Source organism: Sylvia atricapilla, chromosome 2, assembly GCF_009819655.1.
Source record: "Sylvia atricapilla isolate bSylAtr1 chromosome 2, bSylAtr1.pri, whole genome shotgun sequence".
Taxonomy (NCBI): Eukaryota; Metazoa; Chordata; class Aves; order Passeriformes; family Sylviidae; genus Sylvia; species Sylvia atricapilla.
In genome coordinates this window covers 64,515,203-64,537,085 of record NC_089141.1, presented here as the reverse complement: position 1 = coordinate 64,537,085, position 21,883 = coordinate 64,515,203, and the positions used below count along the sequence as shown (strand labels likewise).

Here is a 21,883-nt window from a genome sequence, read left to right as displayed (position 1 = left end):
GGTCAGATCAGCCATGTTTCCTACACCAAGAAGCAGTGGGAGACAGAGTAGTCTCCGTCCATTCAAGATGAACACAGTTAGAGAACAGCTAAAGAGCATAAGGGCACAGCTGCAATGTGGCCAAACTCCATAATCATGATAACAAAACACAGTTTCACCCCTTAAAGAATTTTGCCATTTAAGCTCCTGAGGATTCCACATACTAAGTCCAAAGAATGATAAATTAGTAACCTATCAGAAACATGTCTAATACAGCTATAAAGACATCATGTACATCGTTTAGACAGAATTCACTTTTATTAAGTCACAGAAGGACAAAAGGTTACTTAAGGAAGATACTGGAGACAAAGACATGGAGCAAGCAGTTAAACAGATGACAAATCATATACAAACAGTGCTCTTACGGGCATGCTCCCCTTCATCAGCCCACTTGCTGAGCACCACACTCAGGGTAAAGTATAAATGCCTGTTCTATACTTGATTTAAGAAAAAAAGGTAAACATGGTTTCTCTCCAAGTAATATGTAACATGCTTTATGTATACCCATAGTGAACAGAGATCATGGACTACAACACAAAGAAAGCAAGCAGCTGCTGCTCCTGTGAGTACTCCTCCTCTGTAAAAAACTGTGTAAAAACTTCCAATTGTGGTCTACCAATCCAGGACTTGATACTGTATCAATATACACAAAAATCAGCACAAACCTTGCAGGAGATTTAAGTAATACACAGTTTGAAGCAGTATTTTAGTTTGAAGTAGTGCTAATTTTATTCACTCTGATTAATTTAGTATGAAGTTAATGAAAAAAGCCATTGTTGCTGCTATTCTGCAGTACTTCATATGTACATACAAACTTGATGTACAGGACAGTACTTTTTTGGCCATTGTATGCTGGGAACAAACTTGACTTTTGGTGTCCTCTTACAGTGCTAGACTGAGGAATAAATAGACTAACAAAGCCTTCAGACTCATACTAAAGAGATATTTTCTAATAGAAACTCAGATTTTTCCCTAATGTTTCTGACAATCCCTACAGCTACTTGTACAATTAGGCAGAGCAATGCTATCTTTGAAGTGGCAGTTTTAGCCACTATTTTACCTGTAACACTGCTATTTATGGAGTGACACTAAGGAACACCATCTCCCCTGAACACTCTCAGGTGTCTTCTTTCTCATTTTTTCAGCTGCTGAAGTGTTAACACACAAAGATCTTCCATACTACTCTTGCAGGGCTCTGCCTCCCTGGCTGAACCCTTGCCAGCCCATGGGATGTGGGGAATGAATTCATGGACTTGCTTTGCTTGTGTGCGCAACTTTTGCTTTGCCTGTTAAAGCGTCTTTATCTCAGCCCGCGAATTTTCTTGCCTGTTACTCTTTCGATTCTCTCCCTCATCCCACTGGCACAGGCAAACAGCTGTGTGGGGCTTAGTTGCCAGCTGGGGTTAAACCATATCAAGCATACTCACAGCATTCATCTTCCACTGGTTAATTTTCCCCTGGGGCCTCCCAGGTTCCTGAGCTTATTGGCAGAGTTCAGTCTGTCTTTGCTTCAGCCTTCTAAGTCACATACCTAGGAAAATGGCATGCATATAATGCCTAGGAAAAAATGGGAAGCACTTGACCAGCATTGAGGGAGATAGCCTATGTTATTCTGAGGTTGACCAGCCACTTGTAGGATCATAGCAAGTGATCAAGGCTTCTGATTACCAGAATCATTCTTCAAGGAGGAGCACTCAGTTGGGTTGGTAAATCTAATCTTAGTCCCTGCAAGGATTATGAAGTAAATTCCCCTGGAAGCTATATCCATGCCTACGAACAAGAAGGTGACAGAAAAACTAGTGAGAATTTACCAAGGCCAAACCTTGCAAACCTGACAAAAATGTTAGCTTTGTGGATGGGGGGACCACTGTGCATGTCATTTACTTGATCTTTTCCATGGCCTTCAGCCACCTCTTGTAACAGCTCTATGGAAAAACTGGCAAAATGCGGATCAGATAGACAAACATCAGTTGAACAAACTGAACCTGGGACAGAAGTGTGCCCTGACAGCAAAGAAGGCCAAGTGGCGACAAGGCTGTATGAGCAACAATGTAGACAGTGGGTTAAAGAAAATTATTATCCTGTGTTCCACACTTGTGGAGACTATATTTGAAGTACTATAATCCCATGACATATATGTCCCAAAGACATGTACTAACATACTGAAGCAGGACCAGAAGAGTTCTACCAAGATGGTCATGAACTGCAGCATACGATGTACAAGGGGTTAAGAGAAGTACTTGGAGCTTTTTTCAGCCTTCAGAAGAGAAGGGAAAATAATACTGCTATCTTCACCTATGCAAGTGGAACACATAAAAACAGCCAGATTCTTGGCCGTACAGAGTGACAGGACAAGATGCAACAGAAAAAAGCTGTAACAAATGATTAGTTTTTACAAATCCATTTTCACAGGAGGGCAAACACTGGAACAGATTGTCTAGAAGGCTGTGGCATCTCCATCATTTGAGACATTAAAACCTGACAAAGCCCTTAGCAACTTGACCTAATCTTGTTGTGTACTGCATGAGTGGGTTGGAGCAGCTGGTCTTTTGAGACTATTCTAATTAAATTACTCCATGATTCTGACAAACTTGATTAGACAAAGAATCAAGCTCCCGAGATAAAGAAATACATAATTAGTAAGGTAAGAAGTTTATGTTTACCTCTTTTGCTAAGTCATTTCTTTCTTTAGTTTGTGTTTTGTATGACACCTCCAGTATTTCATAGTTTCTTCTGAGTTCTGACAATTCATGCTCAAATACATCCCGTTCACTGTGAAAGTAAAGTTAAACTATTAGATGCATAAAGTGTAATGAACAAAATTCCTGTCCATTTTAAATTTCTAAGCCTCCTTCCACTTCATGACACTGATTTCTTCCAACCAGTCACTCACAGAAAAGCTGGTGATTATCTTAACCTTTTATAGTTATTAACACCTGCAACAGCATCATTTTATACAAAACAATTGACGGTTATTTAAATACTCAGGAAGAAAGAAAATTCTACAATACTCAAACTCCCATCCTAAATTATTTCATTCTCCTCTGATTTTTCTTCTTTAATGTAACTTTGGGCTATACATTTCTTCTCTTAGCTATGATCTGTAAGTAGCCTTATCCATTGTTTTAGCTTTATCAAGCTTCTGCTGCTATTTCCCATGACACTCTCTTGAATCTTTTACAGACACATTAAGTCCAATGAATAAGTGAAGCAACTTCATTCCTATCTTCCTAACAGAGCAGAAAGCAACATATACTTGTTCTCAGTAGGTACTCTCCCCTGCACACAGCCTTGATACCAAAGTGGGTTGTCATGTTTAAAATATACATGACATAGCTGCAAAAGCTGTGCTGGTGTCCTGAGCAGAAGTGCTTTCTGCATGCACAAAGAAGCATCACTGCATCTCCACTCTCATCCTGTCAGAACAGTGAAATAAATGAGCCAGTATGAGCTTGGAGTTCAGAAAAAAGCGAACCAATATTACATTAAGCACAGCATTGCTTTAAAACTGAGATAACTTGTAGTACAGCAGAACTAGATTTGACACACTGGTTTTTAAAGGCAGGAACAAGTCTGGAAGTGATTTACTCCTGTAGTGCTCCCAAATATCCTCATGCAGTTATGCCAACAGAGCTCTCCCCTCCCCTTCGTCTGTGCCTACCCAGCTGAATACAACCTACTCTCTCAAGTACAGTTTTGGCACGTTCATTCATGCTTTTCTCAACGCAAGACTATTTTAAACCCACACTGTTAAACACTGGGGCCATTCACAAGAAAGTTATTACAATCTTATATGCAGTTGCATGTAGGAAGCAAACCATAGCACCAATCCATCCTATTTGCAACAAGATGCCAGACGGATTCTGAGGTTGTTTTTGTACATATAGCTGTGAACCAAAAATGCTGCGAATCCAGAAGACAGACTCCCCTTCAAATAACTCAGTAGACAAAATAACTTGTGTCAGTAACTACACCTGAGTTCATTCCCTATGAACAAGTAAGGAGCTGACAGGGTCTTTTCTATCCATAATCCCCATTTTTGAATCTATGTCTCAGTAAGTGTGCCAAAGACCAGATTTCTTGTACTTGTGAGCACACTGAAAAAGCTTTTTGGAAGCTGGACTGTGAAGTATACATCTGTGAGTATATTTACAAGAAGTCTATTGTCACTATTTGCAATTGCTTTTTGCAAGATGGATAGTCAAAACATTGGCTAGAACAGTACAATCTGTATTTTAAAAAGGCTAGACACTGGAACTTCCTGCAGTTAAATCAATTCACTAAAGTAATCCTAAGATTATCTGGTGGAGTTCTCATAACAGCCCTTTCAAATCTATGGTTTCAAGGATATCTTAAGTTGTAAATATTAATTCCCAAGGTCCTGCCCTCCTAACTCACCCTGTAAGCAGCACAGAGTAGAGCATAGGGCCTTTTGTTAGATCATTGCTTTTAAACTGCGAATAAAAAAGGAGTACTTGTTCCAAGATGCTTGCCATCAACAGCTCCCACTTCCTTAGCTGCATTGAGACTACTAGGCACTCTTGAAAACACAGTAAATCTGAAAATATAAACTTTTAGGAAGATAATTTGCTGCATTGGTTTTCAGAATGTTGTTCATTTTACGTCTGCAATATAGTAAAGGAGGTAACTGAACCATTAATGTATGAGGTAAGGAAAAATGTTTGTGGTGTGCATAAGGCAAAAATAAAGCTAAGAACTCTGGTCAATCAAGGCTGATGTCTATTAAAATTTGTATGTTAGTTAAACACTTGAATTTATAGAGATACTTACCATTTTACTTTATCATAGTTCTGTTGTCTGTAATCACCTTGCTGAATCAACTGCTTGGTATCAGCCAGTTCCAATGTTAAACGCTGGCATCTGACCTCGAGCTCTGACCGACTCCTCCTCTCGTCTTCATAGCTCTAGGAAGTGAGACATTTTGAAATGATCACAGCTGCACGGCTATCTACTTAAAGTAATCACCAACTTAGCTTCGTGAAAACCTCTTATGAATATTCAGGTGGTAATACTTTCAGTTGTCTCAGTATTCGGAAATTTAGCACATCACAAAGTAACCAGCTATATCAATACTCAACTTATTTTTATCTTATTACAAATACTTGTTTAAATGTACCTATTTTTTACAGTGTATCTGTCCATTAGCAGAACTTCCAAGACCAGTAACCCTCATATATACAGCTAGTCTGCAAACCTATACTAGAAGCATAAATGTCACATCACCTTTACAACAGTTTCAAACAAGTGAAGATACTTGTGAAGATACTTGCTAGTTAATTAAAAAAAAAAAAAAGGAAAGAGGATGGTTTGTTCAGCAAGTTTAGCAACATCTGTCATTATCTGAAAGATTTCACCCAGTTACTCCCAAACTGTAGCTACTGTATCTGGCAACCTACGTTTTCTGAAGCACATCATGGAAAGCTCTGGAGGAAGAAAATATAAAATAAAATTATAACTTACTTAATGGTCCATCAGCACTAGTTTTCATTTTCCCTTCTTTTTCCTACTCTCACATACTTAATACAGATTATTCTGGAAACTAAAACAACAAAAGCAAAGCAAGAGAACACACACAGAGTATTCATCTTTTAAAATACTAGATATTCCTTTTGAAGATCAACAGATTTCTTAATCACACTCATCCCCTCCAACTCTCCACAACAATAGCAGACTTTCATACCTTAATCCCCAATCTAAACTCTATTTTTCAGTTTTCTACTGTGTAGGTACTTTTTCACAAACTTCTCTTACTTACTTGTCCTAAATACCATATTACTTAGCCATTTATTCACAAGAATGACCAAAATAATAATGCTCATTCACTTATACATGGTAAAGCTGATGGAGTACAAAAAGAGTTGCTTGTCAAAAATTTGAGAATATCCCCAGGCATCTAGATTTTTTCCATATCCTACTTCCCAGAATACTGCTGAGTTCAGTTTTCTACTGCTGTGATTAATAGCAAGCTCATTAATGGATGTTTGATAAACAATTATTCTATCTGGTTATTATGAATGGACATCTCAATATTATTAACTGAAGGTGAGCACAGCCTTAAAGATGTCAGTACTAAACCAAGCATTTAGCAACTGTAAATTAAGTTTATTTTGCAGTAAAAGACACTGTATGAGTGCATAATTTTTTTAACACTGCTGAAAGCTGTGCTTTATACAGTTATAGGAGGATAACTGCCTAGCTACTTATTCATAGACAATGAAAGTTTAGGGCAACAGCATATATGGTGTATATGACAGAAGGACACTGATAAACTTCACAGACATCAGCTGAAAGACTGGCAGAATGCCTTCCAGAAAAAACATACCTAATAATTCTAAGACACTACAGAAAAGCTTTGTAATCTACTAGCTGTATTGTAACTATTCTCTAGATAAAAAATAACTTTTTTGTTTTATATTTTACATACCTACTTATCTCCACTTTTCTTAAAATCGCTTCAGGTCACAAATCACAAAAATCACAACACCCACAATGTTTTTATGAGGATTCTGCATGGTCTACCATTAAAAATACATCATGTTAAGATGTGACTGTCATTCATCCTAACACATACTGGTATGTATCCTAATTCATGGACATATATTAAGCAAACTAACACTATAAAACACATTCTTCAATCAGTTTGCACATCATTATTTATAAAGATGGCATTATTATAATAGTAGTCTCTGTCAGATATTTTCAAAAGGTGTTGTGCACAAGTTAGCTAAAGTTTCAAATATGAAACATAATGGTGCAAGTACCCTGTTATGCAATGCAAACATGACTCATCTTGCAACAGGAAATGTTGGTAAGGGCACTTAACTTTTAAGTGCAAATTGAAAGATTAAGTTTAGAATACAATTCTTCTGTGGAAATCCCATGCCATTCTGCTGCTAATACCATGCTGGAATTCTCACATCCTTCACTGAGAGGGCTACTTAAGCTCCTACAGTATTATCTATCTGGAATCTAGAAGACAACTACCAAAAGTATAAAATTAAATTGGTTAACCTCTGGAAAAATTTGTCATAGACAGCTTTAAAGCAACAATTAACAGAATAGCGAAATAACAGCAAACTCAGTTCCTTCTAATACCTGAGACCTAAACTTACTTTTGAATTGTATTTAATAAATCAGTTATTAATGTCATGATAAAGTCATGTAATGATATGGTAATTCCAGGCAAGGAAAGTTAAATTCTGCTTTGGAAAAGTAATACTAAGACCTACCTTAATTAGAGGGGTTTGTCATGCTTGTTTTTTTAAGATTTAATGTAATTCCTGAAGAAACACTAATTATACTGCACAGGACACTGCTTTTCATCTACCTAATCTTAAGGTGTCAAAGTAGTATTTTAAACACATGAAGAAACATGACAAAGCAAACCGATACCCAGTCTAGGCTGTAAACAGGCTGACACACAAAACCCCCTACATGGTATGCACTTCTCCAGGTAGCACATACACAAGCTTCTGGACTTCCACAGCAATACATCTTAAAGACATCCAACCAAGTTGCCTGTGCTTAGGGAGAAACAGCCTTGCTTTGCACGTGATGAAATTAACTTAGTTTCTAACAATGTCCGCATACGTTGAACTGATTTTAAGTTCTTTGCAATAGAACAGCTTTATCTTTCCACTTATCTTCAAAAGATAGCTTGAACATCTTGATGAACAGCTTTGCCCTGCTTCAGCAAATAAAAGGCTTTTATAACAATCAAGATACAGAGCTCTTACAAGGACAGAAAAGAGGTCCTGGAAATAATACCAATAAATGATATTAGCTTAAGTAAGCCCACAAACCCTAAAATAACGAATGGACAAACAGAACTTCCTTACACTGAATGTGATGGCCATAATACTCCAAACACCTCATGGCTTTTCTTCAGCCTCTTACTACTGTCTATTTCGGCAGAGAGCAGAAACTCAGACTAATGAGATGGTTAAAACAAATGAAAAACCAGCTTGTCCTGTGTCACAGATAGGCAACCATTGTCTAAAGAAATTCTCGACAAAGTGGCCAAAGAAACTCAGTATTAACCAGTACCAATATTAACCAGGTTTCTACAGGGCATGAGTCAGCTAAGAAGGGCTTTCATTCGGTTTACACTGTCCACAGACGACGTTTTAAGCAAGAACATTCTCAGTTTGCCTTATCTGCACCACTTAGAACCCCAAACTGATAGAGAAACTAAAGATCTAATGCCAGACCTCAGTTTAATGATATGAATCTTCACTGCTATCCTCAATCTGGAATGAGCAGCAGTTTATAGCAGTCACTGAAATAAACACCCAACTGAATTTCAAGTGCAAAATTCAGGTAACATACTTTTGGAACCAAGTTAGTGACACATAACACATAACACATAACAGGGGTTAGCTGATGTTTCAAAAAGCCTTCGGAGATAAGATCATAAACAGGGAATAGATGAATCAGCCAATCAAGCAGTAGCAGCATTACTTCTTTACACCATCTACAGATAAGCCTGTAAAAGAAAGTGATCCTGTTTTTTAAAAGCTTTTTTTTTTCAAAGATCTTCATCTTTGAAGAATCACTTACAAAAGCCAGCACTCTGTTAACATTCTAAAGGCCCTAGACAAATGTAAAGCTATTGTATCATTGTGATGTGAAAACAATTCCCTCCAGTTATTCGGATGAGGTGCTGCTTCTTTGTAAAGATGACATTTTGCTTCAATTGTTTACATACTCCGCATTCAAAACTTACTGGTAAATACATTATTTATTGGAGTGCACCAGTCCAAATGTCAGGAAGAAGGTATACATAATTGGATAAATAAGACATCTCTTTGGTAATTTGCTATGAAATTGGTGCTCTGCTTGTAGATGGGAAATTGGTAATCGAATAGTAGATGGGTCACTATTTGCCACTATAAACAAAAATGTTTCTCTACTCCAAAGAGGAGAAATTTTGCAAGGAACATAAGAAAGAAAAGCTTCTGACTAAGTACTTCTATAATAAAAGAAAGTGGAGGAATAAAAAGTTTATTTCTCTGTATCTGAGCTTACTAGAATTTTCAGTGAAATATTCTCAGGTGAGAAGGATCCTTGAGATGATTACAGAGCAGTGTAATTAAGGCATCTTATACTTCTGAACCACAGCTAGCAGTCAGTGCGAGCCATTGCTATGTATTTGAAAAAGTTGAAAGGTATTGGATAGAAAAGGGAACTGTCATAGATATGAACTTTCCTTAAGTCTTGGAAATATTAAACTGCTGCCTCAATCTCACAGTTACTAGTAAGACTATCCTCTTTGCAGCTGTTCCCCGAACAATGTTAATAATAACAAAAGAAAAGCCAAGCACGTATTTCACCTAAGAGCAAGACTTCATCTGTTGCAAGGGAGTTGTGACGACCAAACGACCAAGGCACTGCTTGAAAGCAGTGGTGTCAGGGGGCTGGGAAAGGGTTCTAGAGTGCAGTCTTTACAGATATGGAAACTTTAGGAGAAACCCCAGGGATCCTACTCCTTTTGGAGTAGCAACAACAGCCTCAGTTTTCTAATATTCGGACACATCTAGTGCCAAGTAATCCTTTGAGTACAAAAGCTTAGTTTATTCTTTGAAGACTATAGATATGTTTTTCCTCCAGCTGGAAAACATTATCACAGAGAAAATTGTTAGTTATGTCTAGCAAAACCTGACAGCTACTAATCCTGATTCAGAGATGAAGATTTAGAAAAGATCTTTGTCCTACACATAACCAGCTTTGTGCTTAGGATAACCACAGCTTTCAGATACTTTCATGTTATAAATTTTATAGCAAATCCTGAAGGCAACTTTATATAAAAAATAACTGAAGGGAGCCCTGATAAAACTGTATCAATACCAAATTCCAGGAAAACATCGCCAAGAAACTCCCAGCCAGAAGAAGAAAGCAATACTTAATCTTCTGGAGATAGAAAGAAAAGCAAGATTTCCATCCCAGACATTCTCCCAGCCTTGAGAGAAACCCACTAGTAGTAAATTACATCTGCTTGAGGGAAGGTTCTAACCACTTTGGAAACAAATAACTCTGAAAATAGTAAACTGGTGTTCAGCATGGGAATGCACACATCAGAAGCTGGTTTTATTTCTGGGAAGCTCCTGGTAATACACTGCTAAAGTTGGACTTCCTCCTCTATCTTTACCTCCAAAGCTAGGGGTGCCAGCATTATTTATACTTGAAGTACTGAGCACTGTAAAAGGAGGACTAAAACAAGCCTGTACCGTACATTTAGTAACAGCCAGTCAGCCCTACAAGAACATGGCTTTCACCAGTTCCACTGCCTCCCCCTGGGCTGTGGCTGCTGTACCTGGAACCAGAAGACCTGCACTGATCTAAATCCCAGATGCAACAATGGTGTACAAAGAGCCACTAATTTAGCTGTAGAGAACAACCACTTACACTGACCACTTCAAAAATAGAAAGCAGCAGAACAAGTATATTTTATCAGACCATGTTTCAGTGCTGGAAATCAGTCTTCACAAGCCGTGTTGTGCTACCAGTTGTCAGAAACGGCTCCCTACCCTACTGGGTCTGTGTTACAGATTCAGCAGCCTTTAAGGGCTAAGAGCAGCAGCACAGCAAGAGAAGTCTACAAAGGTTTAGAGTTCGCATAGCTGTCTTGCCTGATTAATTCATTTCACACTTAAATTTTCTTCAAGTTGACTTAATAGGTTACGACAAATTCAAATTTTCCTTCAAACTTTTTCAATTCTTGGTTGGCTAGATTATCCTTCCTATGAGTCTAGAACACATTGTCTCATTTCTTATTATTTTATTTCGGGGTGAATACGTACATGTATAAAACCTGCTCAAACTGAATCTGTCAACCACAAAAAAACAGAAAAGCCAAACAAATCCTCCAAGATTTGGCCTAAACATATTTTTTTTTGTCCCTTTCTATGTCCCAAAAAGAAGGAAGAAACACGTGTTGAAATTCATTAAGAAGAGTCTAATTATCTGCAAGAGTAGAAAAAAGAAGGAATGCTTACTGTTGGGAAGTAGCTTATTCTCACAAAAGAAAAAACCCAAAAAACAATTGTCTTAACTTCAGTGATAACTATACTTCAAACTTCTGTACTACTAATTTCCTAAAGAAGTTTTAAACTCAGAACAGACTTTGTTGATAAAATTACACAAAGAATAAAAAAAATTGCAATGATTGCAGAAAACTTAAAATTTACAGAATACTGGATTGGAAATCCAGAAGATTTGCAGAGTATAAATTATTAAATAACAAGCAAGAAACTTCAGCAGCTGTTTCTCATGTACCTGGAAAAACAAGAACTACTGGAATACAAAAAAAATCCAGGAAAAGAGGGTAAGAGCTTAGGTAAGGTTCTGAACAAAACTTTATTTCCTACTGATAAATTTCCTTGCAAAAAAGTCTGACCTTCGTGAAGAGCTCAAGAAAATTGCCCCAGCAGTACACCTTGAAATGGCTTTTTCATAAACTGCAAGAGATGTATAGGTATCTCAGCTCCTGTGCACCAAGCACAGTAGAGATTCTGAAGTGCCCTTACATCCTGATGATGCTCCTCTTACCTTATTTTCTGAGCTACCTTCTTACAGTGACACTGAGCAAGTCATAAGGTAAAACTTGAACTTGCCAGAATCAAAACACAAAGACTCTTAAGCCTCTCCATAGAAGAAAAGCACAGTGCACTTCAACCTTTGAGAAACAGATCCGCGGGAAAGGTGAAGAGTGCCACCATGTGGTGAAAAAAGAAAAAAAATTACAAGTCTAAATCAAAAGAAAGGTCACTGTCGCAAAAAACCCATTTCTATCACAACTTTAATTATTGTTATCAACTACCTTGTTAATTTGCTTCAGTGACAGTTATAAGATGCCAGTCAAATCTCAAAGGTTGAAATCCTCCTCTACAACTTCATTAAATCGAAGCACATTAAATGTACAATGAAGGAAAATGCTTATGCAAGACAAAAATTAACAAGATTAGTTTAATCTTAATTATGACCAGAGATGGTGACACAGAATAATGCTGAAGCACATAAATACCTAAATTTTATTGACTACTTTCTCTAATTCAATCAGAATGGGAAATGAAGGTACATGAGTATCACAAGATAAACTTGCATAAAGAATTTCTCCTTATACCTAATTATTCTGTAAGCAAATTTCACAGGGAAAAAAGACAATAACTAAAACACATTCTCAGAAGCAGTAAAATGACAGTGTCATGGAAGTCTCTACTAGCCATGACCTGGAAAAATACACTGTGAGTACCTGAAACTGCTGTCCCAACTACACATTTATGTAGAACTAAGCTAAAAATGCAAATCATCCTAGCTATATACATACCAAAAATAATATAAATATTGATACATACGTTAGAAAAACATGCTCCTTATACTATTTTAATTCCTGAGCTCTTAAATATTAAAAAAATGTATATAATTTGTTTCTCTACTTCTGGTATTTATACCTTACCTGAAATCAAATTATCTTTTTCTTTAGTGTAGAAACAAATAGGAAAATTAAAATACAAAGAACTGAAAAGCATAACAGAGAAGATGCAACTCCAAAGAAATTTTAAAAATACATTTCTATAACATTAAAAGAAAAGGTGAAGCAAACTACTACCAAAACTATACACTGAACTATCATGGTGTTTTCAGCTGCTGCTGGGTGGATCTCCTGTGCAGCATCTCCACCTTGACATCTTGTCCTCAGAAAGCACAACACAACTGGTAAGAGACTACCCTGAACAGTCTCATGAGCAAATCTTGCAGGGTAGCCCTAGCATAGAGTTAGCTGTTACACAAAGATGCATACAGGTTATTTCTTCTTTCCCTCCCTCCCCACAGTAATTTTTATACAACAAAACAGTTTTTATATCTTATACATGAATAATGATTTGGAGAGTAAGATTTTTGCAATATATGTATTCACAGTTTCTGAACTGAGATAACTAAGAAGCACAGACCTCTGTCAGACTCTTCAGTTGGGACCTGTACCCACTTAATTCTTCTGTTAGACTCTCCTTTTTCATCTGTAGATCACTTAGCTCTCTTCTCAAGGAATGGACTACTTCATAGAATTGGACCTAGAAGACAAGACAGATATTCCAAGTCGAAACTAGCAAAACTGCGATTGCAAAACTGCAAACCTAAAACCCGTCAGGCTCAACATTTTATGACAATAATTTACCAGATTATTTCTAAGCCATACCATAAAGGTAAAGATTGTATTGCTGTACAACTAAGGCAGCTTCCATGCAGGCTGATCAATCCAAAAAATACAGTTGCTAATGGACACATGGCCCCATGCTCTCCTTGTGCCAAACCTTGAGCCTATTTGATTAACAGTGCCAATAGAGGAAAAAAAAGCCCAAAACCAAACAAACCGAAAACCTACTTAGTAATAACCACCTTAACTTGCTAACTTCCCCCAAGCCAATATAGTTTTTATGGGGTGTATAGAAATTCAGAGATTTGTTTTATTTTATGACAGCTCAGTGTACTGAATTTCAACAAGAAAAATGCAAGAGCAAGTGCAGGGAGCAGCAACAGCACACAACCAGGAAGAGCTATGACACCCCCTCCACACACATCTTCAGCAGTAACATGCTGGTGTATGGATTCAACTGTATCAGGAAACTAAGGCTCTGAAAGGCTTGATTTTGCTAAATTAACACAAAAAAAAACCCACCAACCTTCTAACAGGATTAAAAAAAATTCAAATCTGTAACACATACTCCTCTCTCTTCCCCCACACTAGTCAAAGGCATTGTCTCAGGCAAGTAAGCCTCACAAAATTTTTTCAGAACTTTCCTTCTGATTAGAAAATACAGTAGTAAAACCACAAAGTCATTATTAAAAATCAAAAAGAGACAAAACAAAGAAGAGCTTTTTTGATATACACCCACATACACGTACACAGAGGTTATTATTCCCAGATTAACTTGATACCTTAAAATATTGCATTTGGGGGTGTGTGTGAAAAGAATAAATAAGAATAAGTAAGGCACTGTTCTCATGCAAAAACTATTGCATGCCCTCCATCCCTAATGTTTTCTTTGATATAAGATTAAAGAAGAAATACAGACAAGAAAGCACAGATTAAGTAAGCATTCAAGAGCGAGATGTACTGCACTTCCATGCCGAAGGAAGATAGACCTCTCTTTTGCTACCCGTAAACAGTAGAGGACAAAGAAAAGTTCCAGGTATATTTCATCTAACTGGCAGCATCCAATTCTAAAAAACATGGAACCCATAGAAATTTGCAAAGTAAACACAGGTGTAGTATACTTTATATGGTAAGGCAAACACGCAACATGACTGAAAGATTACTATTTTTAACTGTAGCATCTGATGATTCAATTGGTCATTTCTTAAGAAAAAAGTAATCTTGATTATCACTAATTGAGAACCATTTAAAGCATTGTGGTTTTTTTAAAACTACACCTGGTTTTCCAATAAGTTCTAGTATTTTTACTGCAATATTCCCAGGAAACCAAGGAAACCTGTGTTGTCATATCACAATTATTTCCCAAAACACAACAACCTTAAAACACATTTCCCATTAGAAACCAAGATTACATGTGACACAAGTATCAATAATAAATGTATTTATATGGCTTTCCCAAGATAATATCATTGCATGGTAATAAGAAAATGCAAATGAATGCAGCAGTTGAGGGTTATAGCAGTTCAACTGTTGTTGCTATTTAGCTGGTTTGACAGCCAATAAACATTCATGTAAGCCAGCAGTGGAAGCACACACTGCCTCTAGCCAATGCAATATCGCAGAAACAAAACTTACTCTAAAAGGGGTTTCAGAAACAACTGCATATCTTAAAAATCACAAATTTATACTGGTGTGCTGTAAACAGCTACCAATTTTTTTAAAAACTCTTAGCCTGTAGCCACCACCTTTTATGCAATACCAGAATTAAGTAAAAATGGGTGGGTGCAGAGGCTGAAAAGGTTGGCTTCTGTCAAATGAAGTTCTGTGAAAGCAGTTGCATCAGTTAACTGCCTTCCTAAACAAACAGCAACTGAGCTGCAGTTAACAAAGTGATATACTTGAAAGACAAGGCAGTTCAAATCAGCTGAAACAGAACTTGCAGAAACCATTTCTTAAAAAATTGCTGAAAATTTTTTTTACAGTTGAATACACCAGAGGTTTAACTTTACTGAACCAACTGAACCGGTGCTTGGCAGCTGAACTATGTAACAGCCTGAAGTATTTTTAAATTTCACATAAACTGTTTCTAAAAACATCTTGGAAACGACTGAACAAAAATCTGAATTTTTACAAATAAGTTCAAAACAAAAAAGTACGATTTTAAGAGAAAGATGTTTAATACAATTTTTCAGTTGTCATCATTAGCATTAAACATTACTTAGACTTTGTTCTAACATGTCACTATTGCACCCCTTTGTGGAAGAACAGTGAAGAACATCTCACATTTACTTTAATTTCAGTGTTTTAAACTTACAGTATCTCTATATACAAAAATCTGCATTTAAGTTCTTCCTGCTGTTTGTTCAGCACACCAGGTTTCAAATAAAGTTTAAGCATTATATACATGTTTTCTTCCATTCTGGAGAATTGCAATGTAGTATTTTATAACTGATAAAAAGAAAAAAAAAGAGTTTGAAGATTTCTTGCCCAAGTTGTCTAAGCAGACCCATTCTCGACAAGGAAAATTTTTCCCTGATGTCAGTGGGCTACATTATTAGTTTGCACATAGATCTGGAATCAGAAATTTTAATTGCCTAGAAATGCACAGCTTCTCCTTAGGTAAGCAAAGTAGGAAACAGCATTCCATTCAGAGTACTTTCCCCACCCTTTGGGAGCCAAATGGATGCAGAGACAGGATGTGCGAAACAGTTCTGTAGCCTCCCAGCATCATATCAGCTGCATAACTCCAAGTAATGATAAACAACCACCAAGCTTAACTGATACCTTTAGGTTCACATTAATCCCCTGCTAAAAGAAGTTGAAAAAAGCAGAAAACAGTACATCTTTAGAATGCCTTATCCAGAAAAAGTCAAAAAATGACTTCTTCAAAAGAAAAAGTAATACGTGAAGAAGAAAGGCGCTTCACTGAACATTTAAGTATAGAGGAGTTTTTGTCACAGATAAAAATACCATTTTGAACACAAGAGTAAAAGCATAGAAGGTTAAAAAAGGGTAGAAGGTGGCTGTTACCCATCTCTCCTACTTCACATCTTTTTGACAGTCATTTTCTACTCACAAATTAAATCTAAATTGTGCTGTGACAGCTTCACTTAAAGCAGCTGACAAGGTTACTAACGCCTGGTATCTATCCTGCCTGGCTACAGAGTCTTTTGTACTGACTGTCAATCAATTCCTGAAGTCCTGAACTTCCTGCACACCAATTCCAATAGATCCACTGACATGGATTTCAGTTTCTGTTAAAAACCAGGTTATTTTGACCATGGTGATGAAGAAATCAACAAAACCCCATCAAATACTTTTGCAGAGGGCAGTGGGTGCAGCAGACAGCAAGGGAGTGATAACTCAATAGTACCCAAGCTACATGTTCTTGTTATCCCACAGAGATTTATGATTTTCCTAGCACTTTCAAGAGCACAGCTTTTTAAAAGATGTTCACAAATACGATCTTTAGATAAGGGTTACAATCTCTGTACATATCTAGAGCACTGTAAAGCATGACTTTGATCTGGAGAATTCATTCATGTAGAATTTATACCTCAACAAATGTACTCAGGTTTTTAACGTTGTGTTATTTACAGTTTCATTAATAACAAGCTCTGTAGATAAGTACAATGCTAATATTTTGGTGAATTAAGGTTTATATGTCTAAATCGTCTTCCTTCTCATAAGTCAGCTGGGATGCTCTATTCCACAGACTTCTTGCTGCAAACAAGAGTACACTGTGGCTTCTCCACATACCCACAAATCATCATTAACAAACATCTTAAATCAAGAAAATTAATCTTAAAGTACACATTAAGATACACTTTGTCTCCTGCATTTAGCCAAATAGGAAAGGGACATATGGAAAGCATAAGAGAAAAGTAAGGGATGTTTGCAAGAGCAATCTCAGCTTGCGGTTCTGGCAAATCAAGCTTCAAATTCCATTTTTCAGCCTGCTGTATTTCATATCATCGATGTAGGCTCACATTTTAATTGTAACATCCCATCTGCTTAACCTCCTTAAAACACATCAGCAGGTCTACTCTCTTTCAAGAGATCAGAATCAGGGATTAAAAGGTTCCTCTCTTTACTGGAACCCAGTCATAACAGACTGATCTGGAAACATCTGCCTCTGAAGGTCCTTTATTTCCAGTCGGAGATTAAAAAACCACAGTGCACCACAATTTACAGCTTTGTGATGGATTGAGCCTGCCCAGTAGCCTATACGGCTGCTCACCTACTTGTTGCCTCCCCTGGGAGAAGGAGACAGTGAGAGGAATGAACAAAAGCAAGAAAACTCAGGTGTCAGGTTTTCTAAACAATTACTGAAGGAAAGAGAGGTGGGCTTAAAAAGAAAAAGCAAAGAACTCATCACCTCCCAGAAACTGGGGAAAATGATCAAAACTAATACTCAGCCAGTCTCTGAGTAATAACCACTTTGGGAAACCCTCACCCACCATCTCCTTTCTTCCTCTACCTTCTATTTCTGCTGCTGAGTATGACATTTTATGGTATGGAATATTCCTTTGGCCAATTCAGGTCAGCTGTCCAGCTGTGTCCCCTATCAATCTCATGACTATTCATAGCTTGCTGGGGCAGAGGGAGGCAGAATGGGGAAAAAAGAAAGCCTTGGTGTTGTGCAAGCACTGCCCAGCAATAGCCAAAACACTGTTTTAGCCACCAGGGAGAAGCACAGCAAGATTCAGACTACTATGAAGAAAGTAAACTCTGTCCCAGCCAGACCCAAGTTACAGGTTAGATTCTAAAGCAGTACAAAACCCAATACTTACTGAAATATATTCAGGGATAGAAAGCTGATCTTCAGGAAGAGACTTCAGCTTCTCATAACATTCATCTGTTAATTCCAAGTCTCGCAAGCTTCGACGGATATCTCCAGCCCTCTCTCTCAACTGGTGATTTGTCTCCTCCAGTTGCTTCTGTCTCAGTAAAATAGTTTCCATTTCTTGCTTCATTAGAGCCTGATGTTTCCTTCAAGATGGATTTGAAAACAGAAGATATCAGGTACTGAGCAACACATGTGACAAAGCTTCCCAATAGCCTAGCAAAGAAGTGAGTTCTGCTTATTTTGTAGAGAGAAAAATTTACAAGGATTAGGTAACTACTGCCAGAATATATACCACCATAGTTAAACAGTCATATCAGGTACAGTATATATAAAAGCCAGGAATGTTATAGTCATTGACACTACAAAGCTGAAGTAACCTACTTTTTTATTTTTTAGCTGCAACTCTTGAAAACATATTTAAATCACTCTTAAAACATGGTCATTTCTGCATTACTTAAAAAAAATTAAAAGGTACTAACTAGTACTACAAGACGACATCTACCCACTGGTAGGGTACAGCTAACAGGAAGTCTGAGGTCAGCAAAGCAGTCACACAACGACATACTCCATGGTGTGTACAATTCTATTACATGACGATGAAAAGTGAAGTAAAAGACTGACAAGAAAACTAATGAAAAGATTGAGAAAAGTAGCTTACCTTTTTCATGCCTATTAATAACAGTTTGGAAATCAATACATTTTTACTGAGCACTCCTTAGATAACTTAAGTGTGGTCAGCATAAAAATATTCCACTCTGGTGCATCGAAGCAGATGACACCGTTTTTCTGTGTCAGAAAGAGTGACAAACATTTTTCTGACAATAAGCTGCTCTCAGTTGAAAGACTTTGCTGGAACTAATCTCAAGTCTAGCACCACATCCCTAAATCTCTTCTAGCCTTACTACAGAATAGGACTTGGAAGTAGTCACATCCCACAAAGCTCTACTTTAACACGACACTATGTAAGTAATAATGCTCTTCCTTCACAGGGGTGGAATACTCAACTGACAAAGTGGTTTGGAGACGCTTGCCAGCCAGTCAATTTTTCAGGTAAATTCCAAATATTTCAGAAAAATAAGATGGGAAGTGAGTTTCTACATCATCAACCAAAAGCATTTCTGACAAATAGCAAGTACTAATTGAAAAAGCTAAACATTACACACTTATGTTCCCCAAGTCTTTTATGCTGCAGTTATTAAAGATTCTGTTTAAATTGATGGAAATTCTGTCAGCTCTGCCTGTCCTTTTGCTCTTTATTGGTTTTAAGAACACTTCAATTACCTCTTCCTACTAAATTCTGAATTTAGGTTACAAAAAAATCAAACTCACAAACTTCAGCCAAGTGAGAGTTGAATTCAATTTTACTTTTACGTAAAATAAATAGGTAAATTCAATTCTTAGAATGAAAACACTAATATAATCTGCAAAAGAAATCCTATTTCTGCAATTAATAATTATCTCTGTTAATAACTTACTTACACAAACTCAAAATAATTCACGAATTTGTTAAAGATCAAGTTCTTAATTTTACTTCTATCATACCTGGCATCTTCTTGCTGTAATGCCAACTGACTATCCAGTCGTAAAGACAACAGCTGCTTTTGATGGATTGCATCATTAAGCTTCTCCTCTAGCTCCTCAATCTAAATATAAAGGATGTGAGTGAGTATAAAACAGAATAAGTCACCATATTAATTTTCAAAAAATACCATAAAGATCAAGTTGAAATAAAAATATGAAGATCCCAGTGCTGTGGGCAGTGCAATAATGGCTGTTGAACAAGACTCTAAATATACTAGGGCTTCACAGGAGCCCTATGATCCAGACTGTGTCCCAATGAGCTAAAAATAAAGGCTAAGTTCTTAAATGGGTCTTTTTCACCCCAACAGCTAGCTGTTCAACTAATTTCAAATTAGGCTAAAACTCAGAGCAGAAAGCCAATAAAAAACAGTTAGCATGTGGTAAAAATGATCTGCACACAAATGTGCCAATGTTTTTATATCTTTCTTAATTTTATGCTTCTTCGTGCGAACTGTACACAATAAAATCTACTGTTAGCATGTTGGTATATTCCATCCCTATGTTCATTAACAAAGTATTGAAGAGTATTCAGATCATCTTTTCTAGTACTCAACAAGTTGACATTCAAAGCCCTGTTATGCTACTAATGTAAGTGACAAAATTATTCATTATTTCGGAGAGAAAACAGGTGTTTTTCCTTTGTTTTTAGGAAAGATAAAGCTAATTAGATCCTCCCTTATTTATAAGTAAAATGGCTTGAACAAGTCAGCTACGTTTTCTGTTTCCCTTTTTGTTTCCTCTTTTCCTCATTAAAGAACACAAAACACACCAAGAAAACCCCCTAACCAAGTAGATCTCCATCATGCAATTCAAAGAAATTATTTTCAGAATAGAAGTTTCTATCATACTCCAAAAGCATCATCAAGAAAAGATTATATAATCAAAGGAGAAACACCACTTACCTTGGTCAAATATTCAACTTTCAAGTTGTCAATCATCAAGTTTTTTTGCGATAATTCTATTTTAAGCAGCTGAAGATTATGGAGCAACTCCTTCCGTTCAATCAGCTGCTTAGTGATTTTTACAGTACCTTCTCTCTCTTCAGAGGAAGAAACGTCATCAGTTGGTACTGTGGTTTCCAAGCTGATATCCTCAGATTCCAAGGAGCTGGAAACGTTTACTTTCTTCATTACCTTAGAACTTTTATGTGACATTTTCTTCCACTATTTGAAAAGCTTTTTTTAAGCTGTACTTTGAGATGATCTCCCTGAAGAATCAACTGCAAGAATCAAAACAATTGAATGAAATATCATGATGAAAAACTAATCACTATATTAGACCACGAAGCAAGCAATGCTTCTCAGTATCACATGAACTTTTTTTCACCCAAAAAACCCCACTTTGGGAAGCTCTGGAGGGCTGCTGCCTGAGGACCCTCTTCCTGAACAATCATTATCAAGCGTTTTGACTACACTAAGCTGAACACCAGTGTGAACCTAGCTTACTAGTACGATGCTATAGTTAAATAAAGATACGCACGTTGTCAAAAGCACATGCACCAAAAACTCCCGAGACCCATGAGTGTTCAGCCCCCTGTAAGAGGCACAATACGACACACGGGAGAACATAGTAAAGGAATACTTTGATCACAGAACCACATAGGTTGGAAAAGACCTCCGAGATCATCGTGTCCAACCTACGAGTCAATATCCCCGTCAACTACACTTTGGCACTCAGTGCCACGTTCAGTCTTTCTTTGAGCACTTCCAGCGATGGTGACTCCACCACCCACCTTGGCAGCGCATTACGGTAACTATACTGGAATAGTTCCAATATATGCATTCCAATAACTATATTCCAATAACTATTGATAATTCAAATCATCCATTCTGTTTAGAAAATTCACCTAGTGTCCAACCTTAAACTCCCCTGGTGCAGCCTGAGCCTTTATCTTCTTATCCTACGGCAGGGTGCCTGGAAGGCGAGCTCGGCCCCGACCTGGCCACAAGCTCCTTTCAAACCTTGCTGGCCTTTACGTTCTCAGCAGCAGCACCTGCACTGTTCCTGGCACCGTTAACCCAGCAGACACACGGACTTTTACAAACACCTGGCACGGACCAGGGCTGCTACTTACAGACGCCGCTGCTCAGAGCCCAGCAGGGAGAGGAGACGCCGCGCTCGCAGACCCGGCCAGCGACAGCCGGGCTGCCCCCGGGGCCACCACCGCCCGCCCTTCCCCACAGCAGCCGGGGGCAGCGCGGGAAAAGGGGCTACTGTTCGTCCCGCAGGCTGCCCGGAGC

The 21,883-nt window shown here is 37.5% G+C and overlaps 1 protein-coding gene across 2 annotated transcripts in view; it reads right to left on the bottom strand.

Moving 5' to 3' along the window:
* The window catches only part of PIBF1 (progesterone immunomodulatory binding factor 1), a 103,757-nt gene extending 81,913 nt beyond the window's left edge, over nucleotides 1–21,844 (bottom strand). Inside the window, exons 1-7 of one of the 2 annotated variants that reach the window (XM_066313385.1) lie at nucleotides 21,718–21,844; nucleotides 20,546–20,862; nucleotides 19,605–19,705; nucleotides 18,007–18,205; nucleotides 13,011–13,130; nucleotides 4,831–4,964; nucleotides 2,703–2,811 (exon numbers count right to left, since the gene is read on the bottom strand). In XM_066313385.1, the coding sequence (XP_066169482.1) occupies nucleotides 2,703–2,811; nucleotides 4,831–4,964; nucleotides 13,011–13,130; nucleotides 18,007–18,205; nucleotides 19,605–19,705; nucleotides 20,546–20,797 (915 nt within the window). In that variant the 5' untranslated portion in view covers nucleotides 20,798–20,862; nucleotides 21,718–21,844. The remainder of the gene's footprint in view (nucleotides 1–2,702; nucleotides 2,812–4,830; nucleotides 4,965–13,010; nucleotides 13,131–18,006; nucleotides 18,206–19,604; nucleotides 19,706–20,545; nucleotides 20,863–21,717) is intronic. The other variant, XM_066313384.1, reaches the window with a different exon arrangement.
* Between the last annotated feature and the right edge of the window lie 39 nt (nucleotides 21,845–21,883).